At 38.7% G+C, this 18,285-nt stretch overlaps 1 protein-coding gene and 1 long non-coding RNA gene across 8 annotated transcripts in view; both read left to right on the top strand.

The window, feature by feature from the left end:
- Positions 1-18,285, top strand: part of psip1a (PC4 and SFRS1 interacting protein 1a) — a 150,930-nt gene that overhangs the window by 95,721 nt on the left and 36,924 nt on the right. For 6 of the 7 annotated variants that reach the window (XM_048188364.1, XM_048188360.1, XM_048188365.1 and 3 more), the window contains 2 exons: positions 7,119-7,202; positions 7,340-7,435. The exons of the other annotated variant lie outside the window; for it this stretch is intronic. In XM_048188364.1, the coding sequence (XP_048044321.1) occupies positions 7,119-7,202; positions 7,340-7,435 (180 nt within the window). The remainder of the gene's footprint in view (positions 1-7,118; positions 7,203-7,339; positions 7,436-18,285) is intronic. 7 annotated transcript variants of the gene reach the window in all.
- Positions 10,088-16,385, top strand: LOC125267070. Its single transcript, XR_007184606.1, has 2 exons — positions 10,088-12,886; positions 14,015-16,385. It is a non-coding gene; the product is annotated as an uncharacterized LOC125267070 (long non-coding RNA).

Raw genomic sequence — 18,285 nt, 5'->3', positions numbered from 1 at the left:
CCATTTATGTTTGGATAGTGCATTTTCATGTCTATGTGAAAAAAGGGGGTGACAGTTATTTAAACCTGTTTTTCTCTTAATTCGGTTCCTGAAAATCAGAGCGATCAGCCGACTTCAGATAACCATAACTTTTGTTACAGACAAGCTATGAAAAAAGTAAAAAGATTTGGAAAGGGCTCAAATCCAACTTTGTGTGGTAAAATTCACCATGTGATGGGTTTTCGCAGATCATATATATACAGGTCCTTCTCAAAAAATTAGCATATTGTGATAAAAGTTCATTATTTTCCATAATATAATGATAAAAATTAAACTTTCATATATTTTAGATTCATTGCACACCAACTGAAATATTTCAGGTCTTTTATTGTTTTAATACTGATGATTTTGGCATACAGCTCATGAAAATCATCTAAAAAAATTAGCATATCATGAAAAGGTTCTCTAAACGAGCTATTAACCTAATCATCTGAATCAACTAATTAACTCTAAACACCTGCAAAAGATTCCTGAGGCTTTTAAAAACTCCCAGCCTGGTTCATTACTTAAAACCGCTATCATGGGTAAGACTGCCGACCTGACTGCTGTCCAGAAGGCCATCATTGACACCCTCAAGCGCGAGGGTAAGACACAGAAAGAAATTTCTGAACGAATAGGCTGTTCCCAGAGTGCTGTATCAGATGATAGACCAAATAATGTATGATAGACCAAAGAAGGCTATGAAAATAAATCTGCATCGTTAATCATTTTGATCTTTTATTTTAAAAATCTACAACAATCCAACCTTTCATTGGAGAATAATAATTTTAAATGGGGGGAAAATCTCATTATTAAATAAATGTTTTTCTCTAATACACACTGCTCACAATTAATCATACCCTTTTTTCAATACTTTTTGCAACCTCCTTTTCCCAAGAGAACAGCTCTGAGTCTTCTTCTGTAATGCCTGATGAGTTTGGAGAACACCTGACAAGACATCAGAGACCATTCCTTCATACATAATCTCTCCAGATCCTTCAGATTCCCAGCTCCATGTTGGTGCTGCTTCTCTTCAGTTCACTCCACTCATTTTCTTTAGGGTTCAGGACAGTGAACTGGGATGGCCATGGCAGAAGCTTAATTTTGTGCTCAGTAACACATTTTTGTGCTGATTTTGATGTTTGTTTTGGATCATTGTCTTGATGGAAGATCCAACCACAGCCCAATATAAGACTTCTAACAGGGACAGTCAGGTTTTGATTTTTTTTATCTGTTGGTATTTGATAGAATTATTCATTATTCCATGTATCTGATCAAGATGTCCAGGATCTCTGGCAGAAAAATAAGCCCACAACATTACAGATATAGCAGTATATTTCATTGTACACATGGGGTACTTTTTACCGCTGTGTGCACCAAACCCATCTTAAGTGTTAAACCCATCTTAAGTATTAACGATGCAGATTTATTTTCACAGCCTTCTTTGGTCATATTTACCAAGGGTATGAATAATTTTGAGCATGACTGTATGTATGTGTACGTATATATATATATATATATATATATATATATATATATATATATATATATATATATATATATATATATATATATATATATATATATATATATATATATATATATATAATATCTATCAGTGCTTCCTACAGGTTTGAAATATACTCGCGGTGGTAGCGGGTTGTATTTTTATTTATTGAAATTAAATTTAATTACATAGCCTACTATTATATTTAATTACATACTAATTTTATGCATTATTATGCATTCTAAATTATGCAAAATTACAGCATTAAAAATGGTAGAGTTCTCCTCACTATGTCATATAGTGTCTCAGTAAATGGGACAGATTTTACTAGTAAAATTTATATAATGAATACATGTCAAATAAAGTTCTTAGTCTTTCCTTCCTGTGGGGGAGAGTACAATAATTTTATATGAATTAAATGGAAATCATATTGAATACAAATTGTGTAACCAAAATACCAATAATGCCCAGAAGAAAAAAAAAAAAAATAGCGTGTGACTTTTAATTATAAACAAGCCCGAAATACACTGGGACTCTTATTTTGACATGTCTGTACTATTACGGGCAGATCCTTCAGATGAGAGAGATAAAATATGCATTCTTACAACCATCTAAAACATTATTATATATCTAAAACATATTATATAAAGGCCATAAAGTATACATCATAATTCATCAACTCGAATTCATTAGCAATCGCTTGGCATAAATGTGCGCTATTCATTGATTGAGAATCACTTTGAAGCAGCCTGAAGCGCTGTTGCGCGACACTGTAGAATGTGCAACAGCGCCGCCTTGTGACTTTGCAACTTGCAGCGCTCTTTGTGAAATATCCACTTCTCTGCAGCACACGTGGGAATGCCAGCGGGAGTAAAAGGTTCTCGCGCATAGAACGAACAGGTACAAAACACGTAGGTCGAGGGGAGATTTTCCACTAGTTAATCAATTGCGGATGATTTCATTATCTCACGCTAATACAGAAGTATAAGAGGATAAAAATAATAAAAAGCAAAAATGTGTCTCCAAATACACTTGGGCGGCATTTGGAAGCACTGTGTATGTGTGTGTATATATATATATATATATATATATATATATATATATATATATATATATATATATATATATATATAAAATACATATATATATAAAATACATATATATATATATATATATATATATATATATATATATATATATATATATATATATATATATATATATATAAAATACACACACAGCCGACTCACTTAGTTATCTCGATAGTAGGCTTGCTGTGATAAGTGTTCAGCCGCAACGCCGGTTACATCACTTGCTCACTGCGGCAATTAAAAATTAGACTACAATTAAAAAATGAATGTGTCTGATCAATGCAGCATGAGCCGAACGAGAGTTGCAGCACAGATCAGCAGCAGGAGTCAGATTTAATTTATCATGAGAGTGAGGAGCTGACTGGCAAGACAGTGGCGGAAGGTTTGGTTTCAAAGGGAAATGTAAAAGCGCCTATTTGACAATATTTTGGATTTAAACCCAGTGCTTATAGGGAACCTGCAAAGGATCAGTTGTGTTTTTCTAGTTGTCTTTTTCATTAAGAATAATAATGAACCATCGATAATAATAATGAACTCACTGTCACATTCCTGATCGACAGTTTTCTGCATCCCTCCGCCACCCGGACTCCTCACTCTCAGCTGGTTTGTATTCCACCCGGGGATACGGGGGAGTACTCTGGGTTTGAACTGAATTCCTCGCCTTGGACAGTATGCCGAATAGGTTTATTTTACTTGTTTACTCTATTTGATCATTTGTGTGAACAGCTGCCACAGGTAATCTGAGTTTGTGATTTGGTCTTAATGACTTGGAAAATTAGGACTGACACAGCCATTATTTTTAAGAGTTTATCTTAAATCGGTGAGTTAGGAGCTTTAGCCTTAAGATGTTTTGTGAATATGGCCCCTGAACAAGCTAATCAAGCTCTCTTAGTTTACTGACTAGAAAGTCACAAGCAGATGAATTTGATCACGTGTGGACATAAACTCTGCAAGGCCATGCACTTCGAGGAACAGAGTTGAGAACTCCTGACATACTGATAGGTCAATAATTACTGATGAAAAATGAAAACATTTTAATTTGTATAGATTTATGAAATATTTGTTTAATATTCAGTTATCTTCTCTTTCTTCTTTGTGATTGTGTGTCAACCACAGTTAAATAAACCCAAAGGATAGCCACTCAGGCACAGGTCACTGCATCTTTTGCTGTGCAAGTACATTAGGGCTGTCACAATTCCTCAATAGGGTATATGTTGAACGTCACATGACCAAACCGGAAAACTGGTCTCATTGCATCCGCTTGTCAGAGAAAGTGTTAACAGCAGTATGAACTGACGGCATATCTATGGACTAGGTAATCAGTGAAACAACCAAGTTCACATTGTTATAGGTGTTTTATTCTATTAAATATCTAAACGTTAGTGTGAAGAAAAATTAAAAAAAAAGCTTTTAAATATTAATCTGCATATGCTGGGGACATCAGTTATGCTCATCTTTGCTTGCTCCTTTTAAGTTATCTTGAATAAAACAGCTAATTTTTTCATGAAGTACATACAAAAGACCTAAACCAGGAAGCGATCTGATCTGTTTTACAGAATACGGAAGTTAGATTGCGCATAACCCCTATTAAATTCAAGTACTCAATTTAAAAAAAAAAAAAAATCCTCAATTGCAATTTACCCGTGTCGAGTAACCGGCAAAATACCAGAAGTGGCGCATTCCAAGGACGAGAATCCATGAACTGCATTATTAGAGTGTTTTCTAAGGCTGCACGATGTATTAAAACCATTTAAATCCATACTATAGCATAGTGCTATTGTAAATTCACAAAGGTTGCGATACAATTAAATAAATATATGCACTGCATGTTTAATGTATGCACTATAATTATTTACTTGTGTGTAGGATACCTGTGTCTCAGAGTGGCTCCGTTCACAGTAACTGCTGCTCCACATGAACTGTTATCATTTACATGCGTGGAGCATCTCAAACTCCATTTCTGCATATGCTGCGAATTTGGGTTGCTTATAACGTTCATAATTTTTATTTACATGTTCATCATCTTATAGGTTAACTTTTGAGCAGCTTTTTTGTTGAAAGCTTGACCACTATCTTTGACACATAAGTTCCTACACTTCTTGAGTGCTCGTGTAGTGTTATAAAATGGATAGTTCTGGTCCTTAATTATGATTGGCTGAATTGCTTTTGAAGCCAAAATACTCTAAAACACACACACACACATGACCTCATTACATCAGTAATGGTTATTTAAGTTGTTAACTTAATTCAACATATAAATATCACTTTTTTAATAGCCAACTTAAAGTGTTTATTACAAATAAATTACTAAATGAACAAAAATTTGCGTTTCATTTACAATCCTGTGAAAACAGGAGGTGCTACAGCACCCCTACTTCCTGCTCCAATGTCGGCACGTTATTTGAGCAGACTTTGCTTTTCTGGTGAGCACGAGCAGTACACGAGTGGAGTGTTGGCTTGGGGCGTGAGCGACTGAGCAGAGAGCGCACACATGGAGTGGAATATTGAGCAGAGCAAACTGGGTGGCAGTACAGAGTCGCTTCGAAGTTGTGCATCTTCAGAAGTGGAGCCGCCCGCAAAGTTACAAAAAATGTTGCGTGACAATGAAACCTGAGCACTAAACACTGAGGGGCGGCCTTTTTCTCTTTCGGCCAAAAACCGAAAGCGCCATTTTCGGACGATAATTTTCAGCGGCTGAAATTTCGGTGCATTCCTAACCGGAACTATCTGTTTCATAATTTAAAACCTATACCTGTAGAAGGTTAAATAACAGATGACTGTCATGCTATGAAACCGACATGAATAATGGACAAAGTTTACCGCTGTCAAGATCTTGAATCTGCTCAAAGTACACCCAAAGATGTTGGATGAAATTAAGTTTTGTCAACAACTAAGTTCTTGCAACTTCTTTGAGACTACCATATAAATGTATAATGTATGGATACATTATCCTAATGAATTCTCCCTTTTTTTTTGCAGGTCTAAGCCAGACATAGTGGACACAGTGAAGCCACAAACACAGTTCATAGTTCTTGTATTTCTATAATACATTAAGTAATAAAAATGTCATGTTAATATTTTGTGTCAGATGTGTATTTCCAGATGGGTTGAGTAAAAAAGCTGGTCTTAATTTTATGTATAATTTTGATTTCAGGTGCATGTTCTTCATTCTTTGCAAAACACAACCTGAGCTGTTAGCTATTGAAATGTTGGTGTGCAGTTTATATCAATTAAAATTATATGTTCCTGAGGTTTTTTTTTAAGCAACAAGGACAAAACTAGTGTATAATTGTAGTAATAATTTAAATTATTTAATTAATCAATGGCCTAATTAACAGCTACCAGTTACCAAACATTCAACTAAGAACTAATACAAAAACTGTAATGGAATCCATTAAATATTTGCAAATAAAGACCAATACAAATTTATAATGGAACCATTAGAACCAATAGAAAACTGCAATGGAAACCGTTAAATATTTGCAAATAAAGACCAGTACAAATTTGTAATGGAACCATTAGAACCAATACAAAACTGCAATTTTAAAACCATTAAATATTTGCAAATAAAGACCAATACAAATTTTTAATGGAACCTTCCGAACCAGTACAAAACTGCAATGGAAACCGTTAAATATTTACAAATAAAGACCAATACAAATTTGTAATGGAAACCTATACAAATCAATGAATCCTAATGGAATATGGCCAAAACACACTACGTAATGGAAACCATTTGGTAATGGTTAATGGCTGATGGTTTGTAATGGTTTTGTAGTGGAAACCATTAGGATTTCTGTAATGGTTTCAGAAATCAATCTACATATAAAATATTTGACACATATTATTGTTCTTTTTTTAAATAATAAAAGTATAGCGCATCTACTAATAATTATATATTAATCGTTTTTAACTGATGCAAATACGTTAGAAACAATGCATTTCGAAACACATGCCAACTTGTATTCGATGCACACAGTTTTTTAAATCGATGCATCACATCGTTAACTTTTATGCCAATGCACCGATGCAAATCGGTGAGTCTTACCATCCATAGTCCACATATATTGGACATGAGCTTGTTTAGATTTGTGAATCAAGGCTCAAGTCTAAAATTCACAAATTCAAAAGAGCATTCACAGACATTAAAGCAGAATACCAATGCAAACAACTCAACATTTTTGTGTGTGAAATTTAAGCTATAAAGATACACTAATTATGGAATAAATTGTGAACAAATAACTGTTATATAAGTGCATTCTGTGAATGCATTTGTGAATGTAGTGCATGTGAATTGCTGTCTGCATTTGTGCATTGCTTTGTGTGTGTGTGGATCTCAAGTGCATTTGTGGATTGCAGTATGTGGATCTTTTGGATGCATTTGTGGATTGCAGTGCACAAATTTGTTAGTGGTTTTGATACTGTTTTTGCTCCATATTTGTGCACAAGAATCTTTATTGTATTGAAAAATGGTTAATGTTTATTCCAAAACCCTTGTGCAGATAATGAATGCTGGAGCAAGTTCTGTTAAGGAACTGAGCAGCAATCAAGAGGGAGATGATGAGAAAAGGAGAAAGTCATCTCAAGTATGTGTCTGTCCATTTCTTAAAAAAAAATAGTGTTTCTGATCCTGCAAGTACCTCACATGTGGACTGGGCTCTCAATGATGCAAACTGGCATGTTAATCTCCTGCATGGTGGGGTCCTGTGTGTTTGACATGCAGGTGGCTAGCAGTGAGGTGGAGGAGGAAGAGGAGGAGGAGGAGAAGGATGATGGTGGGGACGTGGAGGTTTCTGATCAGGGACATCTGAAAGATGAAGTATGTTCTCTTATAGGGTGGTTGAGGTACAGAGGCACTGTGGTGGTATGTTTCATGTTGCTTGCAGCCGTGAACAGATCACATACAGATTATACTCAACCAGAATGTGTTTTTTTTTTTTTTTTTTTTTTTTTTTTAAAGTAGACACTTTGTTAATAACTGTATTAGTCTGCTATCAATGGCTCAAGCCTCTGTTACTAGTTCTGAAATGACATTTTGGAATTAGCAATGGAGGCTTGGGATGAGATGCATAAGAAATTAGTCCCACACACGAGTGTTTTTAGGACAAAAACCTGACAAATGTCTTGAAATACAACATCTGAACAGTGTCTTGGGTTGTGGTAACCATTGTATAAGTGGAATAATTGACTCCGGACTGCTTCGCATCGTGGCTGTATTACCACCTCGGGTGTGCATTATTTTCTAATAATTCAATGACCAGTCGACAATTATTTCTTACATCATCAGTTAAAATGACCAATAAATGAATGAAAAAAGTTTTTTGTTGTTGTTGTTGTTGAACAAGTGCTTAAGTTCAAATTTAAAACAAACTTGAAAGCATTTGTATGTTTTGTTATTTTGTATTTGTATTTCAATAATCAAAAACATATAATCATTTAAATTTAATAACTGGATTCTGGATTAAATTAACAACGTTTTATCATTAATTTATTTATCAATAAAAGTTTATTAACTCAGAAATTCTGGTTTGACTTAAATCTTCTGGATTATATTACTTTTTAAAAATTAACAACGGAAATTAACGAAATCAAACGAAAATGTAACAACTTTTTTTATCTTTTTATGTTTTGGCAAAGTGCTGCACAATATTTACTAAATTAAACATGGACAAAAAAATGATATTCCTTAAATAATGTTTAGCCTAAATACATTGTTCCCTTTCAGTTGGTCACTTTGACGTTACGTCAGAGACTGATGAAATGGGGTCTCGCCTGAGAGCCCTATCACCTTTGAGTGTTTACAAAACAAGCCAATGATACGAAGAGTATCTTGGTCTGCGGAATTTGCATGCGCAAGCTCCGCCCCACTCTGTGGGTATACAAGGAGCAGCGCGAGCAACTCGCATTCAAGCTTTCGCTTCGGAGCCGAGCACATTGTTGCTTTTCACCGGAGTGTGTTTCAAGAAACGAATCTGCAGTACTGGTGTGACGGCACGTTTCAGCGGTTCCAGTGTTCCTGCCTTGCCTGTTTCCCCTGAGCGCTTCAGTACTAAAGATCTTTTCCTCCTAAAAGAGCTACACAGGTTTAAATGGTTGCCTCTTTTTAAAGATGTCTTACCGCCCGTGCGTTTCTGGGTGCGGTCGCTATATGGATCCTCTTGACTGCCGTGTAGCGAAAATTAACTCAAAGGGGAAATATTAATAATTATTCATAACTCATTATGATTATTAATTATGATTAATTATGAATATGCAAATCCATTAATCAGATTAACTGGACGTAGCTACATTAAAATTAACATTACAATCAGTTAACCTGTTCGTCCAGTGAACGCTCAGTGTTGATTGTTTATTAATTCTAAGAAATGTCAATTTCCAAGTTATGGAAAAATAATATTTCTTATTGTACTGTACTACTCACGTAGTCCGGATCTATCACTTAAGAGGCAATTCATTAGCAGACGGAGTCAGAACCAAACGTGTATTGTGCACAATCTTTATTAACTAACTCACAAACACATAACTAAACTAACAAACACATAACATAACATACATAAAGGGTCACACACACACACACACACACACACACACGCAAGTCAGAATGAGTAATGATAGTGTTGAACCGGAAGAGTTGCTGTTACTAGAGCTACATGAAATGTCAAAGGCAATCTGGAAAGGACTCATCAGTTTCTTTTAGCAATAGCAAAGGTAAAGTCTTTACAAATCAATACTAAATCGCTGTTTAGCATTAAAATGTACGATACTTGCAAGATGCCTTTAGGCTGAAGAGCGTCGGATCTGCAGGTTGAGGATAACTCTTGAAGTTATCATCTGAAGTTGTTGCCAGTCTGTTGGGTGATGAGCACATGGCTGGGTGTTGTAGGCCAGGGGCCTACCAGCCTTGCGGCCGGGCCTAGAGAGGCCGGCCACAAGGAGATTTGTTCGGTCCAGAAGCAAGGAAGAAGAAGAGAGGGAGTGGCACTGTTCGCTGGTTTTTAACCTCTGGTCAAAGTCACACCTCTCAGTTGTTGACCGGACCAATGAAGATGTTGTAATTCCGGGTGGCAACACCCCTCCTGTCAGGGCTTTTACAACCCCGAAAGATTAACAAGCTGAGTTCTTGAATCAGAACTATTAAATATTCTTTTAATACTGATGTGTTGCACAGGTATGGATGTACCGCATACACAAACATTTAAATCTTCCCGCTACGAACGTATAGACACTAAACATGGCATGATTGAAGTTACCGTGCAGGTCATAACATTTAACAATCATCAAACATGTAAATACAATGAGTACAATACAACATCAGTAATAATGGATACCATTTCCTGAGAAGGAATCATTTATAGCACAGTCTGTCTATACATTAATGCAATAGAGTCTGTGTTCTCTGTGGAAAATGCAGGGAAGATGCAGATTTTCTGTGTCTCTACTCTGTTCTCCATGCGGCAACCACATTCCTCAGCGCAATAAACTTGTAACTGAAAACTTCCCGGGGGATGGGGACAGACTCCAGAGTGAGCTTAAAACTATTGGTTAACTAACCAATAATTGTGTCTGATTTGCCTCAGTCATTACATAATTCCCCCCCTTTCGCTCGTTGTTGTCTCTCTTATGGCAACAGTGAGCGACATTGAAGGTGCAGAAAGATCAGACACATCACTGACACACAAGGTTGGAAGGCTGTGATGGGCCCTGGTTGTATGTGTCTCCTGGAGTGGTGGTCGTTGATGCAGACCGTGGGCAAGCTAAGTTCTCTGAGCTGGTGCTGCAGGAATCAACGCATCCAGTGCCTTGACGGTGTGTCACCTGTCACCCTAAAGTCAGTTAGTGCGGGCGAGACATTTGCTGGTGGCAAGGTTCAGGGCTTTGAGCTTGCTCAGCAGGTGTCGAGGTTGCAGGTGCCATGACAGTGTCACCTGTCATTCGGACACCCATGAAGCAGGTGGTTGCAGGAAGAGTTTATGGGATTTGTAGTGTGAAGAGTGTTTCAGACTGACCTAGGGTTGATGACAGAAGCATTTGTTACCTCTGCTCTCAGTCCAAAGGAGTCTGAAGTTTGCTGTGTCCCTCTGCTCTGGTGGCGGCGCCGACTTGAGCAGGTCTGAGTTGTCTTGTGTGAGTGGTCAGAAGCTTGTGCTTCTGAGTACTTCTCCAGTAAGTACTGTTCATGGGGCTCCTTACTAGCGTTAGAAGCTCCTACAGGTTCGATGCAGGCATGTCCAGTCGCCCTTGTGCTACCTGCTGTTGGAGATCATGCGGTGTCTGCAGGAAGAGGATGTTTCCATCCATGGCTTCTCCCTGTGGTAGGTCTGGTGCCTGGGTCTGTCTGAATTAATCCTTCTCCTTCTGTAGCTTTAGAGGATTTCAGGAAATTGGCTGATGAGGTGTCAAGCAGAAGGCTTTGGCTCCCCTCTCTGTACCTCTGTGCTTGGCTGGGGAAGGTTCTTCTGCTGCAGGCAAGAGAGTCTCAGTTCTCTTTGGGCCATGTCAAGTTCATCTTTGGTGTTGTCCAGCTGCTGGGTCAGAGCTTCAGTCCCAGGTCTGGACACATCCAGAGGACGTTCACAGGTCCTGATCCTGTCATCTTTGTCCTAGAGTTCAGAATTTGCTATTTTTAACAGTGACTATTTGTGACAGAGTTCTTTTACCAAATCCTCTCTGGCTGCCTTTTCCAGCTGCTCTCGTTGTCAGAGCCTTTGAGGTTTTGTGGATTTTCTTCTGTGCCTCTATTCTGTCAGGGTCTGTCCTGAGCCTCCATCTCTAGCTGGTCTATGTGGCATTTAGCATGCATTAGCTCCTTGTGAGTCTCTGTGATCTGGAGTTGGAGGGTGTTCACCTCCTGTTTCAAACCAGTGAGGTTGTGGGCCAGGAAGAAGTTGACTTCAGTCAGATCATTGTGATCATACCCCTGGTTTGAGTCATCTGCCTTTACTTCTCTTCCATCTTTGTCCAGTTGCTTTTGGCTCTGATGCTGTAAGGGATCAGCAGCCCCGGTTAGGAGGGTGTTCCTCACCACACCTAGCCAGTCCTTTCGGTCTGCCATCTGGGCAGTTAGGCTGAGCATCTGCAACCTTTAGGCACGCTTGTGGTGAGAGTAAGGGCAAGAGACTACTGCACGATCAAACAGAATTTAGGGCTAAAGGCACAGTGAGCAGCCAGGTGTATAAAGCTAGGTTTAATAAATGACTTAAGATGGTTCTTAATGTCATATTATTTATCAGAACGTACTGATGGCTCACAACGGGCTCGACCTCTGAACGAATGGAAGAGAGAAAGGGAGAGGAGGAGGAGAGCTTCCCATTGGATTGTGTTCATTAGTGGTGCTCAAAATTATGCCATAGCAATCGTTCAGATTACTTTTGTAACTGGCTCATAAAATTGAAACAACTGTTGTAAATTAACAAAATCAAGAAGGAAAGTATGTCTAGTTGCTTGTGGTTATATTGGGAAATTGAACCACACAAGACAAAAAAGGAAGATGTAAGTAAATCACAAAGATGAAAGAAATAATACTAGTAAAAATTAATAGCTGACTGCTATTATAATTAAAATCAATAAAAAGATTTAAAGAAGTGACTAAAACAGCAGAATGGGTTTAGATCAGTTCACACTGCACACACACAAGCTGTAGTTAAAGGCTTCACATAAATGATGCTAACCGCTAACTGTAGAAGCTATTAGTTAGCTTAGCCTGAGCGGAAGGGTTGCTAGGTGGGGTTAGCTTAGCCACCTAGCCTGGTTTGTTTACACCATGGCATCACAAGGTGATGAGTTAGCACTTCCTGTGACAAGTCGTTGTCATGGGAACCAATGCACACCACAGCAATTCAAACAGTTCATGAAGACGGTCTGCTCATTTCAAACTAGTTACGTACAGAGTTAAAATGTGATGCTTATACTTTCAGATTTTCAAAAACTTGATATTACATTTAGCAAAATGTAAATATGTTTTGGCATTTGCAAATTTTACTCATGTAAACTCTTCTCTCTACTTTAAACAACGTCTTGTACTTGTTTAAAGGGGAATTACACAGTTTGCTGTAAGTCCAAGCTTGTTTAAGCATATATAGTTAAGTCCGTCTTGTGCAGGTATACTGATATTCCTTTCAGCGAGTGAAACACAGTTTTGGTCAAGAGGTAGCTATGCTTGTAGATGCAGCCAAAGTTTAGATGAATGACATCAATCTTAACTATAAAAGGGGAGCATTACCCAAATCTACATTTATATAACGCTGTACTGAGATTCATTCATCAGAAACAGGTTAAGTAACCAGCACTGCACGCCGACGCAAAAGCTTCTTTGTTTAAATTGCTCAAATTTACTGTTAGATTTAATAAAATTACCTGACAAACTATACATTAAAAAGATTAAGACTCAGCTTCAATTTTCAACTCTCAAACTTGACCGTTATTATGCGTCGGGAGTTATTTAGTTACCTTTTCATTAAAATGCATTGAGAAAAAAACTCTGTAATATGAAAAAACTCCACAAAATAACATCCCTCGGGGCTTTTATTAAAAGCATGCATTTGGAGAAATATTGATCCACTGTCATACGTTTATGTCAATTTTCATACAGAGGAGTCATATTTATTCAATTTTTACCCAAAACGCGCTGTTTTCTCTTGAGCGCTGTATACACTCTACTTTCCAAAAACAGCCGGAGGGCGCTCGTGCACCTTTAGTCCACAAATAACACAGTGAACAAGACTTGTGACATACACGGGACTAAAGGCTACCAGACATCGCTATAATCATTGATTACACAGAAGTCACTTTTGAAAGTAATAAATACACGATTGTGACGTATGTGTTTATCTGTGTTCTTCACGCCATGTCAGTATTCATAATTGATTATATTTTTAAGCTAATCGAGATAGCTTTTCTATTGTGCAGAATAGCCTAAAATTATTATTTTCTGTCTGATTTTTGTCCGCCACATCTCAAAGAATGTTATTTAAAACAATGCTAGTAAGTTTGGAGAAAAAACGTGGTTTTAATCTTATATTGTATGTTTTGTTGGTGTGCTGCTAATATGCTAACGAGCCCAGACATGCACCTTTCTAAAGCTAATGCAAATAAATAATTCTTAATAGTAAAGCTCACTTTTTTTCTCTCTTTTTTTTCCAAAAGGGCATTAGATACAGTTTGAAAGAAGGTGAAGTGAGAAGTTTGGTGAATGAAATGAGATTAAATTTTGAATAGAACATCAGTAATTATAATAAGACAAAAGGTAGCTATGCTTGTAGATGCAGCCAAAGTTTAGATGAATGACATCAATCTTAACTATAAAAGGGGAGCATTACCCAAATCTACATTTATATAACGCTGTACTGAGATTCATTCATCATTTTTGGGATTTTCCAAAAGCGGGGGTGCTGGCTAACAGGTTAAGCAATACTGCAATTGGTATTTCTCCAACCAAAGCAGAATAATCAATTCTGGTACAGTTTACATGCCGCTGAGTTGAGATTCCTTCGTCAACATAGGCTTACGCTCTAATACTGAGATTAGGATTTCTTCGCTAAAATCAGATTAACTTTACGCTGATACCATTTGAACATATGCTAAAATGTCTTAAGACTCTTTCTGTTACGGCAGAGGTGTCACTTCAAGCTATAGTTTTATCTGCATCTAACAAGCCAGCACCATCGATCTACATGCGAATCAACGTTGTCAAACGTCATGTCGGAATTATCAATTATTAAACACACTTGGACGATGGTTTAAGCGAGTGGCGTTAGGCCATGCTGGCTTAACCGGCTCAACCTAGTGTCATATTTCAAAATAGCTCGTCGTGGATAGTCATGAGCATTTGAGATTTACACATTCACACAAGGTTTCCTTCCACTCCTACTGCAGACTCCTGCATTTCTGCGAACACACATTTTCATCTACTTTAAAAGCTTTATGCCCTATGCTGCCTAGGAACCTTTGTAGAAGCTATGGGTAAAGCACTGCGTTTGCAGTTCAAAGTCATTGGGGTCTTGAGAACCCCCTGCTGAGGGGCCTTGTGTGTTACAGGCCTTCTGTGTCAGGTCACATGAGTGGCACTGTGTGAGGGCAGGTTGTGCTGTCCAAAGGGGTGACTAGCTGTTGTAGGAGGCAAAGGTCCTGTTGGTGTCCTCCATTCATTCCAGGTTTGTCTGAGTCGGTGGCAGTAACCTTGGGACTTTCAGATCTGCCCTGCTTGGTGTCGGGGGCAGCACTCAATCTGCATTCAGGCTTCTGGGTCTGAGAAATCCTTTATGCAGACTGGCTTCAGCTGCTGATAGTCTAATTGGAGTTTTTCTGGCTGTTAAGTCAAAACTCATAGTGAATCTGGTGGGGTGTGATCCAGAACAGAGAGCCTGTCTTGGTGGATCACACCAGTCAGGGACTTTGGAACGAAAGAGAATGTCTATTATGTTGGCATTGGTGCTGTGGTCTCCTAAGCTGCAGGCTCTGGCCCCTCCCCCCTTTGTGAAGGGTTGGGGGAGCTCTCGCTGCTGCTGCTGCAAAGTCCATCAGGTTGCAAGTTCCTTGTGTGGTCCATTCTTAGTTGTTCGGGCTGTTTCAGTTCTTTTCGGACCACAATGTGTTTGTTTCTCACGCTGCTGAATTGTGGAGTCAGTGTTTGACTTTCAGTTCTGCATGCGGGTGGCCTTCAAGGGCCCTAGCTTTAGTGTCTCTTTAAATTCAAACCTTACGTTCCTTACGTTCTTTAACTGGCAAAGTTCAACAGCTGTCAGAGCCTCCAGAGGACTGGTGACCTCCCTCAATTGCTCTGCTCTGTCATGGTTCTTGCATCTGTCCTGTGTCTTCTCATGCTGAGTGGGTTGGTTCTCTGTGGAACTCAGTGACTTGCAGCGTTCGTTCAATTACCTCCTGTTGGAAGCCCGTATGAGCATGGGCTAAGGAGAGGATGAAGCTCTTTGTGGCTCAGGTCAGGTGTCACGTGTGTGCTGGTGCTGCCGATCTCGCTGTCCCTTGCTCTGCGGTTGCAGGTTGTTGACTGCTTTAGCTGAAGGGCAACCATCACATTGTTCCGCTGGGTCTCCAGGGGGTCCTGGATGGCAGGGCTGGATGTACTGGGCAGACCGGCACACTTATGGGGACATGAGAGAAAGAGATAGCACAGGCAAATGCAAGTTCGTACAGCTATGTGGGCCGTATAGGGAGTGACTAGCTGAAGTGGGGGAAGCCAGCATGAGACTAAGGTGTTTAACTATCTTGGATGACAGCTGTAAGCTGTGTTGACTGATGACGGGGCTGGTACACGTCATTAAACTATTACTCAGAGTACAGATGATTCCTTTCCAGAAATTATCACCATAAGGTAAAAGAATAGAACAAACTGGTAGAGAGAGAGAGAGAAAAAAAAATGAAATAAGAAAAGGGAAAGGAAGGAAAGAGGTTTTTTACCCATTTAGTCTTGCTAGGAGATATGGTTAAGCAGGTGTCACTGGTTCAAGTGATGACCTAATCTCTAGACTAACAGAGAAAGACCAGATGCCTTGAGGTCGAAAGGAGAAGAAACAACTGGAAGAGTTTCTAGTCCTTTCCGGAGCCCCAAGTGCACTGGACGGTGGCCGTACTTCATGTACTCAGCACTAAGGAGTGAGGAGGGGGAGCTGAGAGATAGGTGTTAGCGTAGTAATAACCTATAACTCATTATGCCTCATTAAGGAAACAACAGTTTCTAGAACTACTGTAATCCTATAGAAAAAGGGAAGAGGGTGATAGTAGAATAACACAAAAAATAAATAAATAAAATAAAAACAGAAGGTCCCTTTAGACCTAGGGAATGTGAATACCCAGGTTGATTTAATTAAATGCTAAGTTTAATTAAATCCAACTTGGCCAAACAGAGATATAGAAAGAAAGTGAAGGAAATAAAATGACACGTAGAGGAGGAATGAAGTTGAACAAAATAAAATTAGAATTTCCTAGTAGATTTAGAAATCTAAAAGGAAAGTTAAACAGACAAAATTGATTTAATTAAATTTTCAAATTTTAACCAAATTCAACTTGGCTGCATAGGGATAGTCAGGTGAACAAAGTATTAGCATGAAGTAGAGATAGGCAACTAAACAAATTGATTTAATTAAATTTTAAATTTAATTTAAATTCAACTTGACTGAATAGAGGTACTCAGACTTGACAACGTGAGTGACGCCACATACGCACACACACGCGCACACATACAAACGGTTTAAACCAGAGATGGGTGCCTTTTGAGGCGTGCCTTGTGAAGCTTTGGAACTCAAATGAATCGTTTGTGTTGCATCAGTGATTCGGAGCGTGTGTCAAACTGCCACAGTCACGTGATTTCAGTAAACAAGGCTTTGTGATGCGTCCTAGCAGTTTCAAAGTGTTTCAATAAGCGCTACAGTTTACTGAAATATCATGTCTTGACAGAAACCTCAGGTTTAAGGATATTAGATGATTCATTGATCACATTTAATTGATAACATTTGTGAATGGTTTATTAAAGATGTCTCATATTCGCTATTCGTATTCATGTGTCTCTAGTATTCACTACGCTTACTGTTCTGACTCGCAAAGGGGCGCTTTGAGCGGTTCGAACAGTGAATCGCTTGTGACGCAATTGATTCATTTGATTCGGAGCTTCACAACGCATTGTGTTCCCATCAGCGGTTCAAATCAAAATCCCTCCTAAAGGGAATCCCAAAGTCTATAAAGTCTTTGGCTTAAATGCTTCATGCTTGCACATGTCTAGGTGCTAGCAGGGTGCTAGCAGCTTTTAGTCGAGGTAAAGGGTTTTAACTCGTAGGGTATACGCGTAGGGTTTCTATAGAGCTAGATTCGGCTACGCGTGATTCGTTGTTTGCACAACAGTCTGTGATGTGGGTGTGCTGCTATCAGACTTTCAGAGGTGTCTGCTCTACACGCTCTGTTGTCATGCGTTGCCAGGAGACCAATGCCAGCCCGCAACACGATCAGAATGGAGCAGAATTCTAACCGCGTTGCAAGCCCGCATTAAGAACTCCAGTGTGGTCACGCATAACTCACAAATCACAACAGCACATCAGTTCACAGACAGTGGTGATTGCTAGTTAGCTACGCTAGAATTTACACCACAGGTTCGTTGCGTGTGTTTCATATGTGCGGTCCCGCGCATGAATATGAATACAGTGACGGAACGAACAGTAAAAAGGCCTTTAATCGGTGACTGGGGAGTCTCGCCCAGAACACCATTACAAACGCTGTAGTGAGATTTCTTCGTCACACAGGTAAATTTATGCTGCTTAATCTGGAATTCCGTCATCAGAAAAAGGCTTATGCATTTACAGCTGAAAGTGGGGATTTCTTCGCCCAGATTCAGGTTAGTTTATTTGTTCGTGCTGCTAATCTGAGATTCCATCGTCAGAAAGACTTATGCATTTAAAGCTGAAAGTGGGGGTTTCTACGCCCAAATTCAGGTTAATTACTTTCGATACCCTTTTACGCGCTACTAATCTACGCGCTACTAATTTCTGATAATTTCAGGTTAGCTTCTTCATAATTTAAACATGCCTTATAGCATCGAGGAACGTTCTGCCGTTCAAGAGAATGTGCATTGAAGCCCCCAGTTTGTGCATGTATAAGATGTTAACAAAAATTATGCCAAAACACATGATTGATTACTGGTCCATCTGCAAACAATTGCTTAAAATG

Source organism: Megalobrama amblycephala, linkage group LG4 (assembly GCF_018812025.1).
Source record: "Megalobrama amblycephala isolate DHTTF-2021 linkage group LG4, ASM1881202v1, whole genome shotgun sequence".
Classification (NCBI taxonomy): domain Eukaryota; kingdom Metazoa; phylum Chordata; class Actinopteri; order Cypriniformes; family Xenocyprididae; genus Megalobrama; species Megalobrama amblycephala.
This window is presented reverse-complemented; position numbering and strand designations above follow the sequence as displayed.